The 21,888-nt window shown below is 39.8% G+C and overlaps 1 protein-coding gene across 1 annotated transcript in view; it reads right to left on the reverse strand.

The window, feature by feature from the left end:
• Positions 1-3,024: 3,024 nt before the first annotated feature.
• EIF3A (eukaryotic translation initiation factor 3 subunit A) overlaps positions 3,025-21,888 on the reverse strand; it is a 29,823-nt gene continuing 10,959 nt past the window's right edge. Inside the window, exons 11-21 of the mRNA XM_026851185.1 lie at positions 19,865-20,212; positions 19,230-19,334; positions 17,368-17,481; positions 16,960-17,082; positions 15,828-15,981; positions 14,622-14,806; positions 12,986-13,074; positions 7,732-8,513; positions 6,241-6,415; positions 5,647-5,816; positions 3,025-4,311 (exon numbers count right to left, since the gene is read on the reverse strand). Of these exons, the coding sequence (XP_026706986.1) occupies positions 4,070-4,311; positions 5,647-5,816; positions 6,241-6,415; positions 7,732-8,513; positions 12,986-13,074; positions 14,622-14,806; positions 15,828-15,981; positions 16,960-17,082; positions 17,368-17,481; positions 19,230-19,334; positions 19,865-20,212 (2,487 nt within the window). The 3' untranslated portion in view covers positions 3,025-4,069. The remainder of the gene's footprint in view (positions 4,312-5,646; positions 5,817-6,240; positions 6,416-7,731; positions 8,514-12,985; positions 13,075-14,621; positions 14,807-15,827; positions 15,982-16,959; positions 17,083-17,367; positions 17,482-19,229; positions 19,335-19,864; positions 20,213-21,888) is intronic.

Raw genomic sequence — 21,888 nt, forward strand, 5'->3', positions numbered from 1 at the left:
GAAGAACTCTGGGTTCTTGTTATGCCACTTGTGTGCCTACTTCCTGCAATTCTGCAGTAGCCATACAGGAGGGGTACTAGTGCCTGGATAATGGGTAAATTTTGAATCTTGCATTTCACTGACCAAGCACCTTCACTTTGTAAGCTTACACAATTTAACAGTACCTTGTAGTTACAGAAGGAAAACTTCCTTCCACGTAGCAGTTCCTATCAATGACTGCAGCCCGTGGATATCACACCAACAAAGACACGCTTCATTTACAGCAAGACAAGACTTCCAATGCTCATCCTGTTTGAGCTTGCCTCCTGGCTGGCCACCAGCCCACCTGCACCGGAGCTCCCCAGTGTGCCCCTGATCCTGCCCAGGATGGTGCTGAGGCCCCTCTAACCAAGGTCAGGATGCAGCCTCAGATGTGGTTGTGGCTGTGCCCAGTCTGGAGCAGCATCACTTCAGCCCCTGCCCTGATCTGCCAGGTCTCATAAAATACTGATTTTATTTTTTTATTTTGTAGAACAAAGGCACTCTAAAAAAACACCTCACTCAGTTACCTATATGCTGCTGCTTCTGGGCAGCCTGATGGTCCTCAGCCCTGCCTGCCAGCTGGGGCTCAGTCTCTGGGCTGCTCCTGGAGTAGGAAAGAAACTGAACTGTTCACACCTGATCACCTGCCTTGCTCTGCTCTTAGAGATTTGTTTTAATTGAGCATCCATTTAACCAGCAGCAGCCTTGTAAATGTAGCATGGGACAGTTTGTATTCTTCTAAGGTTCACTGAAAATTCTCAATGTTTAACTGACCATGAATGAAACAGCAATGCTTGACAGAATTCATGGGACTTCCAACATTTTCAGGTAAACCAGACTTTGTGCCAATGTGTAATTATGGCAGCAGGTGGAGGTTTTAGCTGTTGGATTTGGTCAGTAGTGGGTTTTGATCACTGTAGTTAGCATTCTGTCTAAAATGATCAAGCAGTAAAAATAAACATGCTGTCATGTCTGTAAAGCTCACATCTTGCAGATCCTTTCTCAAGCTGCCCAGCCCTGAGACTTTACATGTGATGGCAACATTATCACAACCTCAGATAACGGAAGTCAAGAACACAGCTTTGGGAACAGATCCTGAGCTGGTGCAATGCTCACTGACAGTTATCCCCCATTTAAAATGGCTTGCTTTGGATAAAATTAAAAATATGTAGCTGGAGCTATAATCACTCTTCACATCTCCCTGATGACTGCTGAAAGGCAGATGATGTTGCACCCATCTTCAAAAACGGCTGGGACTGGCTCAGGAGCTACAGGCCAGGTGGTATTGCTTCAGTCCCTGGGGAAATCCTGAAGCTATTCCAGAGCATGTTTTTGGAGAGGTGCAGGAGGAGGTGACTGGGAGCAGGCAGCATGGATTTACTGAGGGTACATCACACCTGACTCACCCCCCTTTCTGCAGTAAAAGGACTTTGTGGAGCAGGGGCAGGAGCAGTGGATGTCCTCCATCCTGACTTCAGCAAGGCTCTCAGTGCTGTCTCACACACTGTTCTCACACCCAAGCTAGGTTGGCAGGCAGGGGGCTGCCTGGGGGGGGGGCTCAGATGCCTCCAGGGCCCTGGTGGGCAAAAAAAGCTGAGTAGGAGCCTGCGGGCGAGGAGAGCATCCCCTCAGCACTCGGTAGGCCTCGACTGCTGCGTGTGGTTTTGGGTCCTGCTGCCCCCATATGAGGAGGACATTGTTGCCAAATTTGAGTAAACACAATAGTCAGGGGCTGGAGCATGTGCCTGGGAGGGAGAGCAGAGGGAAGAGGCCTTGTTCAGCCTGGAGAGGGGAAGGCTCTGGGGAGACCTAACAGCAGCCAGCCAGCACCTCCCAGGGAATTACCAGGAAAACTCAAAGACTTTTTGCAGCAGTGCAGAGGAGAGACACAGGGTTGAAGCTGAAAAGCTTTTTGAGGGCCACAAAAAGGATCGAAGGGACAGAGCACCTCCCCTGTGAAGAAAGGGGTTGTTCAGCCTGGAGAGGAGGTGGCTCCAGGGAGACCTTAGTGTGGCCTTCAAATACTTAAAGGGGATTTTAAGAAAGATGGGGATAGGAGTAGGGCCTGTAGCAACAAGACAAGGGGCAATGGTTTTAAGCTAGAGGAGGGAAGAATCAGACTAGGTATAAGGAAGACATTTTACAATGAAGGTGGTCAAACACTGGGCAGGTTGCCCAGAGAGGTGGTAGATGCCCCATCCCTGGAAGCATTCAAGGCCAGGTTGGAGGGGGGGTCTGGGCAACCTGATCTAGTTGAAGTGTCCCTGCTCATGGTCTAGGTCACCTTCAAAGGTCCCTTCCAACCGAAATCATTCTCCAAGTCCAGGATTTTTCAGTCTGGGAGCAGTCAAGCAGTGGAAGAGGTTACCCAGAGAGGCTGTGCAGCCTCCATCCTTGGAGGTTTTCAAGACCACACTGGAGAGACATGGTTCTGAGCAATAGTCATTGCCCAGCCAGAGGTGAAGTGAACCCCTGAGGTCCCTTTTAAGAGGAATGACCCCATGACACAGACCATAAGGACAGCAAGAGGCACCTCAGCAGCAGCAGCACCCACCACTCCAAAGCCAGTACATGCTCTGTCACAGGACAGCTGCCACTCTCTAGTCCTATCCTTTGTAGGACTGTACAATGAACAAACAATAGAGTAGTTTTTGGCTTAGAAAACACTCTGGAGGAATTCTGACTTAACAGAGACAGGACAAGCTCCATAGGCACAAAAATCTGACCCCCAGAAGATGACTGTGAGAGCAAGTTTTTCCTGAGAAACTTACCAGTGCTGGGTAACTCAGGAAGGGCAGGAAAAGGACAAGAGGACTATTACAACTTTTGTTCACACACACTAAAATGACACCAGGTTTCTCAGGAAGAAACTACCCCAAGAGTTCTCACGTTCTCCTTCAGCCAGTACAGAAACAGGTACACATACAGAAAAGAGTTGTTCAACAGCTGTTCTGCATTAACGTACACTGCAGGAAGTCACTAAAATCAAGACGCTGTAGCAGCTAATTCCTTAAGTTGTTTATTTATCATTGAAGAAACACACAGCAGCAAGTTCTGTGTTGGCTTCAGTATGACCAGATAGTTAATCGTTGTTACCGCACCCCAAAATTGAAGTCAACACAGCCATTACTACAAATCACTTTTTTGGAAAGGGAAAGAATTGACCCTGAAGACAAAGAATGGGGGGAAAATTCAACAATTTCTCCAAAACCACACATTTTAAATATGACAATATTTATAAATCCTTGAAAGGCATGAATTATCCAGTAATGGAAAAAGCAGATGTGATATTGGCAACGGAAAATACAAAGCCATATGCTTACCAAAACACTGAAATTATGAAAGCTTTAAGTTTTGTGGTTGTACACCGCAGCAGTATACATTACTGGTACGATGACTGCAAAATGGCCTCAGAGGCGTTGTGTATTCAAGTAAATCTACAGAAAATATCCCAGTGTAGCTAATGCTTGTTCTGTTTATTGTATTTAATCCAAATTTAAACAACTTGCTGAATTCAGGTAGTGATAAAATACGTCTCAGAAACAGCTTGCCCTCAAAGATACCTATGTAAAAGAGGGCTTTTATATTTTTTTCTATTTTTTTGGCTAATTATGGAAATGGATTTAGCTCTGCTTTTTCAATAATTCTACTGTGTGAACAGAGGTGTTTTCAAATGCATGTTCTGTGACGATAATACCCCATTCCAAATTAAGAAAGACTAAAAATAAAAAGGTCAGCCTGTTTTGGTGCGAGATAGAAGCATTACTCAAGACAGCTGTTGGGCTTGCTTCTTTTTATTTTAGCAACAAATGACCCATGAAATAAGCATCATTTTGAAATTTCAAAAACTGGCATTCAATTTCCAACCTTCTGCTGTGAGTTTTGTGCATCATCAATCTATATGAGTAAGTAATTCAAGCTCATGCTTTCATGTTACCTCAAAACATTTGTTAAAGAATTCCAATTCAGAATGTTTATAAGCACAAATATAATCCATGGATTCGATCAAATCAAAGCTAAAACATTGGTTAAACTCTGTGATTTTCACTTAACGTCGTACAGTGGTCCACCCTTCTTCATCTGTCTCATTTTTAGTACGGCGAAGGGGCTCACGCTCCTTTTCTGTTTTCCAGGAACCTTTCTCCTTCTCCCCGTCTCTTTCTCGATCTTTCGATGCTGGTGGGGGAGCAGAAGCTGGAGGAGCAGCAGGAGCAGGAGCTGATCGCCGAACTGTTTCACGTTCCTCTCCACGTTCTTCCCTCCTATCATCTGCACGCCGCCATGAGCTCGCTACAAATACAGAAAGACAATAAACCAACCTTTGTCGCGCTCCACCAGCAGCCTGCAAGAGTTTAAACAAATATGCCCGGTACCAACAGTCTGATTTACCGATTGTCAAACTTGCCCGGAGGTAATGCGATGATGACAGGCAAACACACAGTTTAATTTCATAGTGAAGTAACAGAACTACTCAAGCCTCTTTTCAGTTTTAGGATTGTTGTAAGCAACCCAAGTGCAGTAAGAATGTTCTATTGATGTAGATGACTTTATGATGTAAATATATATTCTTATTATTATCAGAATTAAATGCACAGAAGCGTCTCCTTAGAAACTACTGAACACTGAAAACAGAAAAATCCTGACTTAAAAACACTTGTAGAAAATGTTTAGGTGTTCACTGTCTCAGAAAACAGCAAATTACTCTTCAGCCTACTGAAATCAGAGTATAAACAGCACTGATTATACAGCTCGGCTGGGATCAGCACTCACCATCCTTTACTTTATGTAGAATTGTTTGTTCCCACCAAAAAGTTGTTAAGAATTCTACCCCAGCTATGTGTGAACAAAGCTCTGTCAGATACTAAACCAGACAGCCAAATACCAAAACTTCCTGATGTATTACATAAATAAATTTTTTTTCCCCAAAAAATCCCCACATTTGAGAACCCTCAGCATTTCTGCCAGCTGAAATCCTGTATGACATGTTCTGTCCCAGCCTGCGCTCTCAGACCTGCTGCCTGACAGCACCCGTGTGCCTTTGGAGCAGAGACCAAATGAGGTTCTGAACCTGAGAATGCCAAAATGGGAAGATGTGGTATCTCAAGCTAAACATATTTGCTGGCGCTTATTTTTAAAACTCGGCAAAGGATTAGTAAGTGTACATCATTAAAACAGGTTAATGTATGTAATTAAAATAGGTCATTCATTAAAGTCAGTACCATTAGTAGCATGAAACACGTAAGGCCTTGTTTGGAAATACTTCCCTCATATTTTAATGGCTTTAAGAAATGAGCCAGAAATTACTTTCTGGGACGTCTATCTTGATAATTTAAGTACAAGAATTTCAGTCACCCTGAACATAATCCTACTATGAAAATTGCATATTTAAAATGTTGTCCTTCTACTGCAGATGTGAAATGCTACTATGAGCACAACTAAAAAAAGCTGATTCAAGATTCAAGGAAGAATTCTCAGTTACGCTAAAGCTTCTTTCTGTTACTTTGCTTACGCAAAGGGAGCTGAAAATGCAACTTATTCCCATTTTCCCACATCCTAGCACTGTCAGACTAACACGAAGGCCCTCATAATGAATGTAAACCTTGAGGAACACTAAAATAAACATACGTTCTTCCCGGTCAGATCGGAGTGGCGGTCCTCTTCTGAGGGGTGGATCTCTGTCATCAGTACGTCGATCTCTCATGTCACGACCACCTCTGTCCCATTCTTCACGGCGACTTGAATCTCTCCAGCTAGAATTTTCCTCAGCTGGTCCTCTTCTCCAACCAGCGTCATCCCTTTGGCCATTCAAAATGTACAATAAGACTAAATGTTAAGATTTTACCTTTGCTGTGGAAAGAAGCAGTAAATCACAACACAGATATTTTCAGGCCCTGTGGGTCTCTATTTAACATACTGCCATACTTGAAAACCTTTTCTGTTCTTCTGGAGCGTAACACAAAATTCTCTTGGTAACAGGTTAAAAAAAAAAGAAGTCAGTAAAGCATTTTGGAATTCCTTCTGTAGTTAACGTCTTCTTAAAAATAACAACCCCAAAAGGCCCCAAAATGCCACTATCCATTTACTCCCTTAGAGTACTTAATTTCAAACAAACCAACCACTGTTCCTTTCACTCTGCAATGTCATATTATTTATCAGCAGGGCACTTTTTTTTTTTTTTAACAGAAACATTCTAGAAGTATTTAAACAGAGAAGTCAAACCTGGGACGCCTGAAACGATCATCTCGATCAAAATCTCTCTCTCTGTCAAACTCACGATCCTTTTCATTTTCATCACGATCTTTGTCTCTATCCCATTCACGGTCTCCTGGAGGTCTGGAGTCGCGGGGAGGCCCCCAACTGTCCTCACGAGCCTTTTCTCGTTCTCTCCATCCCCCTAGAAGTAAGAAATACAGGCAAAGGAATTTGTGACTGACCTCTGATCTCTCTGTAGACAAAGAATCCTTTACTTCCCTCACAGAAACTGGTTCTTCAAGTTTTGATCCCTGAGGATCCAACTACAGATGTTTGTAAAAAGTGTGCACATTGAGTGGGAGCCATAGACAAAACACTACAGAAACTGCTTAACAGAAAGACAGTGATATAAACTTCATCTATCAGGGCTGCCTGTAACAGTTCAGCAGAGCTGATTACACCCTGCATTTTTCAGTCAGAAACTACAAACTCCTCATGGGTCTTGCGCAAAACAAGTGCAGGAAGAAGTAAAGGGTAGCTTAGACAGCAGGTTCCTTTGTGAAAATCTACAAGTGAGATTTTAGGCAAACTAATCTTTTAAGAACTTACTTTAAAGCACTACTTTAAAATAGGACTGTCATCTACCATCTATTTACACAGTGCCTCCTGCAATATCATTTAGTTATTTATTAATGGGAGCTCTTTATTATGCAGCCTGCTTTGTCTTTGAATAGAAAAGAGGAGAAAGCTATTGGAGTGCGAATTTTGAGATTTACAGTAACTTTTCTACAGGTTTGGATTACAGAATTAATGTCTGTAAAAGCTGATGTGGCACCTGTGAATACATAAATCTGAATGAGAACCAGGAAATCAAAATCATATCTACCATTTAAATGTCATCAACAGTTCTGAAAAGAATCAGAAACAGTCGTTCTAGTCACCATCATCAAGATTTAAGACTAGAAATAAACTGTACAAAAATAGGGTAATTCAGACTATAAGGGACCTCAGGTCACACTAATCCAAACTCCTGCTCAAAGCAGAACTTTCAAGAAAGGTAGACACAAAAGCAAAAAAGGAATGATAAAAACAGGAATGCTTCTGTACGTATCAAAACCAGCCCCACTTGAACGCTGTATCAGAATCCTCCTTAGGAGGTTCATCTCAGACAGAGAGAAGGGGCTGGGAATGAGCCCAAGGTGTGCTAATCTACTTGGAATGTTTATTTCCCACCAGAGCATTCAACTTGTATATTTTGGTTTTGCCCATGGGTAAATCACCAGCATTACTACATGACCTGTAGGTATCTTCCAGGCAAGCAACCAACACTGCTGTATTTTTTTTTAACTCAACCAAATTAAAAGTTTTAATTATACAAAGTAAAGGAGTGTCCACATTAGCCAAATTTATCTAGACACTTTCAGAGTTGATTCTCCCATCTCTGGCACCAAGTACATTACAACCATTATCTACCAGGTTAACACAAGCTTTGGAAGGAAGATTATAGTTATATTTTACCTGGTTTACCAAACGGTCTCCAAGGACCTGGCCTTGAATCATCACCACTCCGCCACGGACCCCTGTCATCATCTCTCCTGGAGAGCCTGTCATCATCCGCGCTGCGCCATGGTCCCCGGTCATCATCACGCCTTGACATCCTGTCGTCGTCCAGCCCCCGCCTGGGACCTCTGTCATCATCCAGCCCACGCCTGGGACCCCTGTCGTCATCTGCAGCACGCCAGCTGCCCCGGTCGTCATCCAGCCCGCGCCTGGGTGGCCTGTCATCATCCAAAGCCCGTCTGGGCGGCCTGTCGTCGTCCAGCCCGCGCCTGGGCCCTCTGTCATCATCTGCTGCACGCCAACTGCCTCTGTCGTCGTCCAGGCCACGCCTGGGTGGTCTGTCGTCGTCCAAAGCACGTCTGGGTGGTCTGTCGTCATCTAAAGCACGTCTGGGTGGCCTGTCGTCATCCAAAACACGTCTGGGACCCCTGTCATCATCTGCAGCCCGCCAGCTTCCTCTGTCATCATCCAAACCACGCCTGGGAGGCCTGTCCTCATCCAATCCACGTCTGGGCGGCCTGTCCTCATCCCCTTCACGCCTCGGTGGCCTCTCCTCATCCCCTTCGCGCCTCGGCGGCCTCTCCTCCGTGGATTCCATAGAAGGACGTTCCTTTTCTTCTGCAGCACCACGTCGGGGCAGATCGTCCCCGCGTCGGGGCAGATCATCCCCGCGTCGGGGCAGATCATCCCCGCGTCGGAAAGGTCTTTCATCATCTCTTGCTTCTCCTCGACGCCAATCTCTACAAAACCACAAGAAATGAACAAAATGTAGAAGCTGACATCCAGGAAAGCTTTACACATTCGATTGACAGCACCAAACCCCTCAAGGCCATTTCTGAATGCATCCAACTTGATGTGTGGTTGCAAACAGATTTACAGAGCTTGCATTTTTCAAATGTACCTTCTAATCACCTTCATTCCTCTGGGAAAGTGGTGGGTCATTGTCCCTACAGCTTCAGTAAAGACTGAGCAGTTTACCATCTCCTTCATAACTACAGTTCAAAGGGGATACTACAGTCCCCTGTCGGTTATCTGCTGCAACACAACAGAGAAGAGGTTTGGCTTCTGCACCAACCCTAATCTGACAAACTCAAGGTAAGTCTCAAAGAACCAGTATTAAAATCCCACAACCATCAAGTACGTACCCCTTCTTCTTCACGCACATGCCAACCCTACAATTCAATCCCCGTTTTCATATTCTTTGGCACAGCTCCAGCCCAACAGATTGGCAACACTTTCACGGACAAGCCTCCACAACTGGATACAGCAGGACAATGTAGTAAACTTGTGATCACAATTCGCTGCTGCTGCCTGAGAGCAAGAAGGGTGCACCAGGCTCTGGCAGGCTGTCAGTGCTTGCACCGACTCTCCTTACTAGGATGTATGTGGGAAGTAAAGAATTCGTGATAATTTTCCCTGGGCCATTAATCAGTTAATCTCTGAAATATAATTGGGTTTTTAACACTGAAAAGATCACACACCGCTGAACAACCCTTAGAGCCTTCCGCTCTTGTCACTTCTCTGGACACACCCTTTAGTTTAATATCTACAGATTTTACACATACACTTAGACCATAAACCTTGGCTTTGTCACCAGATTGATTCCTTTATTTCAGAAAATTAACCCTCCTAAACTAGTTCCTCAGCAATAAAATGAAACAAGGAATAGAGACAGAGATGCACTGGCATCTGCTGCTTGACAAGAGAAGAGAAGCTGCACTGGGGTTGAATCTCATGGATTCAAAAAATAAAACCAAAACAAACCAAAAAAAACTTACAAGGTTTAGAAATCCACTATGCTACTAAAATGTAAACAAGAGAATATCAACGACTTGCTACAAAACAGCAGACACAGGACTCCAAGAGGTGAGAACAAAGAGGCAACAGTCTGTGAGAACTGTGCATCTCACAAATTTCGAGGAATTGTGAGCAGCCCACTTCCTAGTTTTCAAAGAATAAGGGAGAATGCAATTACCATCGAGCTGTGAGATAAAAACACGACATGGAAATTGTAAACTTCCATTTAGACTCAAATTGGATAATCTTCTCCTTTGAAAAATTGGATTATTTTGACATAAAAGACATGTAGAGAAATGGTTACGAAGTTCATCAAATGAACAAGTATTTAATTAATTCATACTTATGTACTGTTTCAGGGTTTTAGGATTTTTAAATCAATTTTTAAAGTATTACTACTCTAATTTTTAAACTATTAGTTGCAGGTGAAATTATGCCTCTGTTGTTTTTTACATTTTCTTCTTGTTTGACAACTTTAGTGTTCCTATTTCAGCTTTTGTCCTTCCTTCTCTTTTAGAAATCCTAACTCCCACTTTAAAAGTTTACTGAAATTAAGAGGCAAAGAGCATATGATAAATTAGTAACAGTGGGATGCATGAATATTAAGAATATTGTTGAATGGCAGTCACTGGTAGTCATGCAATCCACTTTCTATTACAGAATCCATTTTTCAACAACCTCTGAAAACCCTACACACAGATCTATGAGAGCTGCAAGTATGCAGACAGCTTTACCAAATAAAGCAGAAATTCACTGGCAAAGTTCACACTGTAGTGTCTATCACTGTTACAGATTTATAACTTTTTCTTTGCTTGTCTTAACTCAGGCATAAACAGCACAGATATAAACTAGAGGTCAACTTCCCCCTTTTCCACACATTTTGGCTTTATTTCTTGACCAGAAGCACACAGGATTTGCTGATCCTTTGGGACAGCGATCTGTGGCAGCAGCAGGTCTAATGAGCTGTGCCAAGTGTATCAGCCGGCAGCACTGTCCCACCACTTTTCATGAATACCAGGTCTGTATTAGCTGCCATTTCATTGTTTCAGTGAGCAAGTGCCCAGTTCCTGACAGCATTTTATGGATTCTCTCTCATCTAGGGAAAGAACAAGAGGTACCACCATAAAATTACTTTTTCTACTAAATCAACTGGCTTTTTATTTAACTCCTACATAGCACTTCTATGTTAACCTCTTTTTCCTGCAATCACAACATTTGTAATATTTTTTTTGTATCAGAAAGATTTATTCTCTTCCTTATGAGATTACATCATTAGTTTTATTTTCCTCTTTTTTCTTACAATAACTACCTTTCTTGCACAGTCAAGTACAGAAAGCAAATACAGTCTAGTTGTTAATTCATAACAAAGCCACTAGCTGTCCAAGAGACAGACGGCCCTTTCCTGGACTTTCTACCTTTCTGTAAAATCTGTTTTTTCTTGTAACTAGAACCATGGTATGGAAAAGACTGAGAACATCACCTGGACTCCAGCTCTCTGGGGACTGCTGCACAGTACAATTGTTTGCTCTGTGGCCATAAGGACCTGTTTACCAGTATGGCATGTACGCCAAGACTGTGCCATTTCCATGAGAAACTGAGAATCAAATTTTATAGCTCCTCTTCCTGTACTAGCTTCCTTAAGGACTTTTGAATGCATATATCCAATAGCTATACTTACAACTAGATACATGCTGCAAATTAAATCTGATGCTCTGTCCTTTATGTTAGTGCCTTTATCACTTGATTCAGAAATACAGTTTGCAATTACTTTACTCACAGTTAGGTTTGCACTGCTGTCTTGGTATCCAGCACATTTTCCCTTTAGAGTTAAATCCAACTGAAGGTAGACTAGGGGCTACTAAAGAATGCAGAATTACTTTTCTTCTGCAATTATGTCTGAACATCACTGCTTCTACTTTGCTATTTCCTAAGTTCAGCAAAAAGAAAATAATTGAGAAACACGGCTTTACTTAAAATTCCATAGAGATATTAATTTTGACTGCTATCAGTATTTCCTTTTAGTATTCCTCAGTATATTCCTTTTAGCAAAAGAAGGAAATTTTTACCAAACATGCTACATAATAATTCAAAATACACCTAATTTTAACTCCTTAGCAGTCACTGAGCTCAATTACTAAAAAGTTGAATGATAAATGACTAAGACAAAACTTAACAGAAAAACTCTATGACACAATGATTACAAAATAAATATGGGTCACCTGTATCATTCTGTGTGGGGAAAAAAAAATAAATCACATTGAAGCATATAAATAGATGCATTAAACACTTCTGCAATATGTTAATCCTTAAAGGCTTCACCCAGGAGTTTCATCCAATTTTTGATTTCGCAATTCAGGAGAAAGTGGATCACTACCAAGAATGGCAACACAGCTTTTAAGGAAAGACTGAAAGACTATTTTGTTTATCAAGAAATCACATTCTTCCAGTACATTAATAGAAATTACTAGAGAGAGATAGAGTAAATTATTTGCTTCCACTGGAGTCATAGTTAGTTGTAATGGATTTGAATTGCTGCACTGGAAATTAAGGCTAGATATTTATATATTAAAAAAAAAAAACCAAAAAAAAAAAACCCCTATCTATCTGGAAGGCTAATTACGCACTAAAACATACTGCCAGTTGGAACAAGTGGCAGTATCTCCATCCTCACAGGCTTCTAAGAACAATTAGACATGCACTATCAGAAATATGTTAGGTACAACTCATCCTGTTGTGGAGCAGAGGGATGGACAAATGTTAAAGATCTTACTTACTACACTCATATAAACAGTCTTCATCATTAATGAACATATCCAAATCCCCTAAAATATATAGATGTGAACAAGCGGGGTTTTTTTAAAAAGGCGAGAAGTACCTTCAGAATATTCCTTCTCTATTCAATACAGTCTTTCAGAACTTTTAGTTTATAGCATGTATTTTCTGCTCTGTGACTCACTCTGGGACTTGAATAGTTTAAGACTCTGAATTTTGACTTTTCTTATACATTAATGTCAATTTTCTAAATGGAAAAATCTCAAAGAGTTTTATCATCCAGGAACCCTGCATTTGCTTGTCATCCTTCCCCACTCTGTATTTATACCACTGACACCAATGTTTGAGTGGGACAGAAATTTTTAATTTAAAAAAGAAAACAAATAAGTTGTTTATCACATGCAGAAAGGTGTCTGCTAGCTTTCACATATCCAAGATAAATAAAACAGGAATGTTACCTGAATGCAGTTCCAAGATAAAACCTCTCTCTCATTTTGAGATCCTTACAAAGCAATTTTTTAATAGAAGGTAACTTTCAGAGATGTAGAAGCATGAGATAATATTCAGTTAGTGCAGCTTTAGCAGTAGCAACAAAACATATTTTGAGTCCAATACAACTGGTCCTTAGTAACCCAATGATTACCTTTCCACTGGTGCTCGCCGCCATTCAGATTCTGCCTCACCACCTCTTCTCCAGGAGCTTTCAGACTCCCTATCACCCCAACGAGATTCCTGTGTGTTAAAAGAAATTGGGAACACTTTAACGTTTTCAACATATAATTTACTCCTTTCAGAGCATATAATTAAAAACTCCCCTTGTTACACTGTAGAGAATACTGAACTATCAATAATTTATTGAATAATTTAAGTATGGTCTTAACTGAGTAACTTTACTGTTTCTGACACAATTTAAAAAACAATATGGTTCGGTTCCCTCTGTGCCACATACTTTACTAGTAGGGTAGGGTATATGCAAATACACTAAAACGTGTATGAACAACAGCTACAGTAAGCCATAGCTGTAATACCTGTTAACACAGAAAAGAGGTTCTAACAGTTTCACTTTCCTGGTGCTTAATGACAGTAGGAATGGCATCAAAGAATTATTTGCTTTGGTGCTTTCTAATCAGATCATAAAATGTAACTGAATAAACTGAAAGCTCTCTGTAGCAGAGACCATTTTGTTCTGAGTACCTCAATGCACAGAACAGATGAGGTATCTGTGATTGTCACAGGTTGCTTAGATGCAGGGCAGAGCAATAATTTAATTTTTTTAAATAAAGGTAAAATGTCTTTTCCCTTTTCTGGACAAACTGTTTAAGCTATTTTTAACATAGTTTATTCCTTAATTCCACCACAAGAAGCTAATTAGGTAAACCATATAAAATACCCAATTTCACATTATCCACCAACCTCTTTACAAAAGGGTATTCCAGTTTTAAACTGCTCTTTGAAAAGTGTTTTTGCTCATCAAAGTCTACACTTCACTAAGGGGAATACACAGGTTGGTCAAGATCTCACAGATCCACTACTCCATGATTGTGATGATTATTTACCTGATAAACTATCAAAACAATTTATACAAGCTCTGATCACTTATCTTCATAGTGTTACTCAATGAAGCATGCATTAAAACAGACAACGGCTATGGTGGATGAAATTTAAAACTAGTCCTCTTATTGGTAACTCCTGAAAAAGAGAGTAGGTTTGTGGTATGCAGTTACATTTTTATATCACTAAATGTTTATTTGCAAATAACTTTTGGTTTGTTTCCTGTTGGATTGGGGTAATGATTTTCCCCAATACTTACAAATCTAAGTGGGAAGTTGCACACACCTCTTGTTTTTATGTTTTATGTTACTGCATATTTTTAATAAAATATAAGTGTATGCTTTTATGTTTAGTCTGGGATTTTGCTTCATTATCTACTCTAATTCCTAATTTTGGCATGAGTCACTATACTTGCTTCTAATCCAGCTTTCCTTGTTCTGCATTAAAGAAAATTTTATTCAATATTCTTTTTATTCTTTATTAGTTTAGCTTTTAAACAGCTTGAATCTCTTAGTAGTTTCTTTGTTTGACTTTATTACTAAACTATATATTCCAGATCCTAACAGTGAGCTGAAACTAAGTGACAATAACTTCACTATTAAATTAGCCAGTTATGCTACAACTTAAAAAAAAAATTAACCTACTATTTAGCAATGCTATCATCTTTCAAATGATCTGCAGAAGAAAAGAGTGGTCAGAACAAAAACAAACCTGCAGGTATTACCTACCTTTCTTGAAAAGGGGTCATCCAGACCTCTCCTTTCTTCTTCTCGACGACGCTCTCTTTCTTCTATCTCCATTTCTCTTTGACGTTTTTTCTTCTCCAGTTCTTCCAGTTTTTTGACACGTTCCTGGTATTCACGCTGTTCCTGCTCACGTTTCTCACGCTCAATGCGTTCCTTTTCCTCACGCTCTGCAGAGTTGGAAACATAAATAGAACGTTATTACCAATATAAATCTGTATCCACAGAAGCATTACAAAATACAATCTCTCTCCTTTTAACTCCTTATTACAGAAGAAAAAAAAAAAATCCAAGCATTTCACAAGATATATTTAACTAACCACAGAACCTGTTTTCTGGAAGTATCCTAACTCAAAAGGAATATGAAAAGGAACCTTGATACACCCATTAATGTGACATCTTGAACAACACCTGGCAAGAAAGGTAAGAAAATGTTCCAATACCCATATGTTAATTTGATGTACAGACCAAAAATGAGCCAGCTAAAATACTGGTAACTACTCTCAAGCATGGTAGAGAATCCCTTCCTTAGAAAAGGTCAAACAAAAAAATCAGTTAGCAGTGTCAGAAATTAGATATTCAGGACTGCTTGCTTGTTTGGTTGGTTTTTAAGTACTGCACAATTTTGAACTCTGATACATAAAAATCTTCATCCACCAAGTGACAAGCAGGACACAAATTTACCGTACAGGATGCCTAGCACCTCTTCTCTTCTAAAGCCTACCAGACAATGCAATTCACAAAGAAAGTTGTGCGAGTTGCTTACAATTCTCAAGTTTCTCATCTGACACCAACGTTTCCTTTCTATTCTCTTTAAGATGTTCACAAACAAGTGGCAAGAACTCGAAGTAAACAACTAAAATCAAAGACTCAATTATTCATTAGCCTCCCTTTCTTTATCTCCTCTGTCTGGGAAGAGTGAAGGGCAGGAAGCATTCATTTGCTTTCATTTTCCCTTCTTCCTCCACAGCTTTACTTTCACCTCTGCGCTGCACACCCAAGCGTTCAGAAGGTGCATTAGGTAAAATGGAAAGGTACAGTATCTACCAGCAATGAACACAGTCTTCGATGCTGACTGAAAGTGAAAAGACTTCCTCCAGTATCATGAAACAGGGAAACCAGAAGTTAGCTGTGTACACACCTGGAATGGGTCAAGGATGCAAAGGGTAAAATAATCAGTTTCAATTATACCTTTAAGCAGCTGTTCTTCTCGTAATCTTTGTTCTTCTTCCTCCTTTTCTCTGTAGTAAGTAACGCGCCTCTCTTCTTTGCGTTGTTTCTTCCGTTCCTCCAAACGGTTACGCCTCTCTTCTGCTAACCGTTCCTGGAACTGCTTGAGTTTATCCTGAAATACAAAGAATACACATGAAAACACCAGAACCTTTAACATTTAAAGAGTCAGACAGTTACACAAATTGCTAAATAAAGCTGCTCAGAAACACAAACCAACCGCAACATATTAACTTTGCTCCACTGAAAAACAACTACCTGTTTGCTATTTCAAACTTTTCTGCAATTGGTTTCATATAAGGGAACATACTCCTACTTAGGAGGAAGACAATCACCATGCATAATTTTAGTCCTTCACCTGCTTTTTCAGGAAAGGAATTACCTGAACAATAATTTACCTGTCCTAAAATACATTACCTGAAGTTACCTATATAGTTACAAAGAATCATCTGCAGTTTCTTTATTTTTTTTAACATAATAGCTCTTTTGTTTTTTCTTTTTTTTTAAACCAGTTATTACTGCAACATAGCCAAATAATCAAAGCTATGAACAGCAAATGTAGATTTTTTTTTAACGTAGACCAAGAAACAAAGGCACAGTTTTTCCCTGCCCTCATGCACCAATTTGTTATTAAATTTTGCAAACATAAAACATAGCTGGAAGAATTCTTGAACTGCCAAAATAATTTCCAGATTCAAACACACAGATTAAAAAAAATTAGACAAGTATTTCTATCTCTCAGCTTCAATACTATTGTCAATACTGTTTCATCACCACAGTAAGTCCAAGCACTTGTACAGATACCGATGGCTGCTCATATGCTACCCAATGTTCTCTTACTAATAGCTGTATAGAAATAATTTACCTTTTATTTTCCATATAAGCTATTCCAGAAGTTGTCAAAAATGGTGATAGTATCTATGAATGGATGCACAAATTAATTTTTTTAGTCAGAACAGGAAATAAAAAATTCCGTAACTGTGAGCCATTCTAGATACTCATCTGTTTCTACTTTCCATGAAGAATCACTGGGTCACAAGTTTAGTTCCTCACTTCAGGGGAATATTTTATTACAATACCGTATCTTGTGTACCTCATAAACTGTTCGTCGTGATGCTTTGAGCCTGGCTTCAAATAAATCTCTATCCTCCAACATCCTTGAGAGTCTGTTCTTATGCTCAAGGGCTTTCTCGCGCTCCAACTGCAAAGTGGTGATCTAAAAACAGAAAATATACGAACTATTACAAATCAAAATCTTACTATATATTTGCATTCAATCTGCCTCAGCCACTAGAAAGAGAAATTCTCTTTTCCTCTTTCAGATCCAAGACAGAAGATACTGCTGTCCACTAGCACAAGGAAATTGCGAAGCTAACACTTCATTCTTCATATCAACTTTTTCCCTTCTTCCCTTAGATTGAGCTGGGGAAAAAAAAGTGCAAAACACACTATTTTTCATTCATTGCTAATGGATTTTATCATCGGAACAAAAAATTCTTACCCTTTCTTCTTCCTGTTGCTCCCACAGCTCCATGTCGTGCACTCTCTGCTCCTCATATGCAGTCTTTATTAAAGGAATTTCTTCTAATCGCTTCGCTCTTTCAAAATAGTCAATCTAAATAAAGATAACATACCTTTAGCATGTCATAATGTAAATAGCAAACCTGGAAGACTCAATCTTCAGCATCCCCAAAGAAAACCCTGATATGTGGAGACTTCTCTAACCACACTGGACCACATCAAAGTTCCAGCTAAGCAAGAACCTGCCTCTACCACTGGTAACTAAGTGCACTGCTAGGCAAGGAGGCACGAACAGAGACAGGCATATATACAATGCTCTCTCAGCATCATCAATTTTCAGTTCCCGGCACTTCCTGTGGAGGTTTTTTTGTATTTAGCAGGCATTTAGAGGTGGATTTCTCCTCTCGTCCTTCTGAACTCAAAGACGCTCTTCCTATACAACAATGTACTTTGGGAAGAACATCCGCATATCTCTGGCTCACAGCATGAGGACCCACCTTTTACCTACAAACAGTTCTGATCATGGCTGCTACCAGCTTCATTTGATGCTTCCTAGTTGACTATCCCTTGCGGTCACTGCAAGAACAACTGATTCCCCATCATCAGCTGTTACAGCAGGTACACTCGACTGCTACCACATCCTTCCTCCACAAGTCTTTCGGACGTCAGAGTATTACTTTATAGACATTTCTTACACAGAAGCCAACCCAAGCATTGATAATTTTTGTTGGCCTCCTCTCAAACTTACAGTTCAACCATGTCCTTTTTGAGAGACACCAGAACTGCACACAGTGCTCAAGATGCAGAACCACCAAGTTCTCATGCTAAGAACGTTAAGTTTAGAGCCCATCATTTAATATGTAAAGCTAAAGATTGGAGGATTTTTTTCTCCCCACTTTCCCTACACAAAATATCTATGTAAACTGAACTTCATTTGAAGACTCTTCCTTTTACCCCACAGCTGCTAAGATTTCTTTGTAAAAAGCTTTTTGGAAAATCCAACTTAGTTACAACCAGACCATCCTCACTCCTATGTTTGTTCTGACAGCTTCAGAGAACTCCAAGAGGAAGCCCTGGCTTATAATTTTTCTACAGAAGTCATGCTGACTATTCCAGGTTGATCATATTTACCCACATGACTACTAATTCCACCATTTAATTTTCTGCTACTTTGCCCAGTATGAGCATGATGTTTTACAAGCCTGCAGCATAAAAAAATCCTCGCTGTAACCTTTTAAAGTAAATTAAAACTGCCTCGATACTAGAAAGTTTTGAGTGAACTATCAACTGTATCATATAACCTCTGCTTCATTCTTAAATACTGTCCGAAGTCCTGGGTGAGTTTCACCTTGACCAGGTTATATATATATTTTTGTTTACTAGGACAACATGTTCCTCACACTTATAGTCACTTCAGTTTCAGGCAGACCCTATTCTGCCATCTAGAAGGGCTCTAGTAGTGGAATTTCTTCTGTTTCAGTGAGGACTAATACAACTAATTAAATTTAGCTTCTCTGTAATGGTTCACTTTTTGTAAGCATTTTTAATCCTCTCTGAACATTTTTGAATTACAAGTCTTCCCAGCCAAGATTCAGTTCACACACAGCTTAAGGGTCCATTTTCAAATCAACTCCATTAAATACAGAAGATTTGTGCACTGATACTAGAAAATCAGTTTTTAAATGGGTTTTTAACCCGTTTACCTTTTTTTCATTTCATACAATACCACTTTCAACACCAATGTTATATATGTGCATATATATTTATGTATCAATACAGGAGTTCACAATCACTAACTAAAGCATTGTATAGGCATCGTTTTGTACCCTTCCTACTTTGTACCTTTTTCTCCTGATTCTTCAACCGTTCCTGGAGTTCCTTCTTTTCTTTTTCAAGCTGTTCAACTTGTTTAGCCATAATGAAGTCAGGATCCAACTCTTCAAGATCCTACAACCAAGTAAAGTTATCATTAGAAAATAAACTTCTTTTTTCTGTTACAAATGTGGTTTGTTTATTTAAACTTCTCTGCAATCCTCCCCTTAACTTTTAAACTGATTTTCTTCAGAAACTTTCTCAGTTTCTTTTCCTCTCTTCTAGGTAACATATTTTATTTTTTAAAAACTCTCCAAGGCATTTGTATCTTGATTTTCAATTGAGACAGTCCAGATACTACAAAATTGGATCTGAAGGTCTATTTTGTATTTCAGTTCAAGCAACAAGGGGAGGAGGGTAACCAGCTAGCTGGACTTAATTCCTCCAGGTAAAAAAAGGTCCTAGCCAAACTGAGAATTAAGCTTTACTTACACTGTTGAACAAATTAAAATACTTAAGTGTCAAACTGTCTCATTTTTAAGAGAGACTGTTTGTAAGACCAGCTACAGTATAAAACTAGTAAAGAACATGAACTTCAGGCAGCCTAGCACTTAACACCAGAAGCACAAAAAACCCCCTCAAAGCTTCAATAATAAATTGCCTACCTCAATATCAATATCTTTAAATGCTTTGGCTCCCAGTTCAGTCTTCTTAATCTGCTCCAAGCGCTCACGAACAGTCTTCTTTTTGATTTGTTCATGCTCTTGCAGGATACGCTCCTTCTCTCTTTCCTTTGCCTCCTGGCGCAGTCTCTCTTCTTCAGCTTTCCGGACTTTTTGTAATTCTGCTTCACGTTGTTCTAGTTCTTCTTTTTCACGCTGAATGTTTAAACTTTCTAGGCGCTCTTTTCTTTCCTCTATAGTTTGACGACGTGCAAGGATACGCTGATGCTCCTTCCTTGAATTTTTTAAGAAGGCGGTGACTGCCAGCTGATGTTGTTCTTCCTTCTCTTGCTGAATTGAAATTAAGAATAAGACAATGATGTACATAGCATCTCTTTAGAAAGGCAGAAAGCATAGCAAATGCTTCTCAGAGAAAACTCAAGGTTAGTTTTATCCTCTAAACCTGCCAAGTGCATGGAAATATACTGTATTGGCAAATCGAATCCAAGTGGCATACAAGATACTGTCAACTGACTAGAACCACTTGCGCAAGCAGAAAGTTGTCTGTAAGACAATATTCTGCAACACATCTTAGTTTCACACTTTTTCTGTCCAAAAATATTGCATGCCCATATGCTACTAAATTTTAAGGTTCTAACTGAAAGGGGAGTGTCAACCTTGCTTGTCTCTGCATGTGTTAGCAAGTAGAGCACCACGTGTATTTCACCAAAGCTCCCTTGTTTTTAAAGTTTTGTTTTTTTTCCAAACACAAAAGAAAAATATCCTAATTGACACAAAGCACTATCTGTGAGATAAGAAACTGATGCATCAGCAATTTCGGTATAAACATTGCCTATAAGACTGTTTAAATTATAAGAAGCACTAGACTTCTAGACACTAGAATATGGACTGTTCTTTAATTCTCACCACCATGCCACTCTCCTACAGAGTACCTACACAGTTCCTTGTAGAGATTCATGCTGCGCACATGAAGAGGTGTAACTGTGCCAGCCCATTATTTTAATTGCCCCAGCAAGCAGCAAAACCCTGCAGCCCTACCAGCTCACTACACTCCCTCTGTCATGCTGCTCTTGAAATGTGAGCTAGATCAGAGGTATTTTTAGTCATCTGTCACTTCTAGGGCATTCAACAAAAACACTGGGACACCCATACTTTGTTGCAGATCTGCAAGCATTTAAAGATAAACGGAGGTGCCAGAAATACAAAAATTAAAAGCTTTAGATGAATTTAACAATTTTGTGAATTATAACACATTTGAAAGAAAGCACATGGAAAAAAGTGAAAAGTTTTGATCCGAACAGCAAAGGAAAAAAGGGTATCAACTCAACTTGCTCTGTAGCTTCTCTAACCACACAGATTGGTATTAACCTTGATACTGTACTCCAATTTTACAAGCGTAATTACTAGCATTTATGTCTTATTCAGCTAATTGTACTAACATGTCAAGTATAAGACTATTTGTCATTTCTATCTATGAATGTACAGATAAAGCATGTTTTTTCTTTCAAACCAACAATACATCCCATACCAAGCATTAATAAAATCTTTTTAGGGGAAAATTTATACGGAAATATTTTTAAACACTATAAACCAGTTAATGTATGTTCATGCTAACATAAGCAAGGTATCATGATACAGTCCTACTTTGCATGTTTGTATTTTAAGAACATTACTTAGTATTTCAAACCATGTAAAGAATCTGACATTGACATCTTGCTATCAGCCTTTTTTCCATATAAAAAAATATTTGATATGTTTGCTATGAAATCTTTCATAAACATAGAACAAAAGAAAAAATTACCACTGCTCTTTTAAGAGAAGTGAAGGTTTAACTTGCCACAACCAAAGCATGCTGGAAATCCAAGACTGATTTACACCTTGCTACTAGGAGGCTCTGGAGAACCTGAAATGTGAGCTGATCGGTGAGTTGACCCTGAAGCCAACAGCCCCAGTTGAGGAAAACAGGGAGTGACAAGGACAGGACAGTTCTTGAGTTGTGGGATCTT

Source organism: Athene cunicularia, assembly GCF_003259725.1.
Source record: "Athene cunicularia isolate RWA chromosome 6 unlocalized genomic scaffold, athCun1 chr6_part1, whole genome shotgun sequence".
Classification (NCBI taxonomy): Eukaryota; Metazoa; Chordata; class Aves; order Strigiformes; family Strigidae; genus Athene; species Athene cunicularia.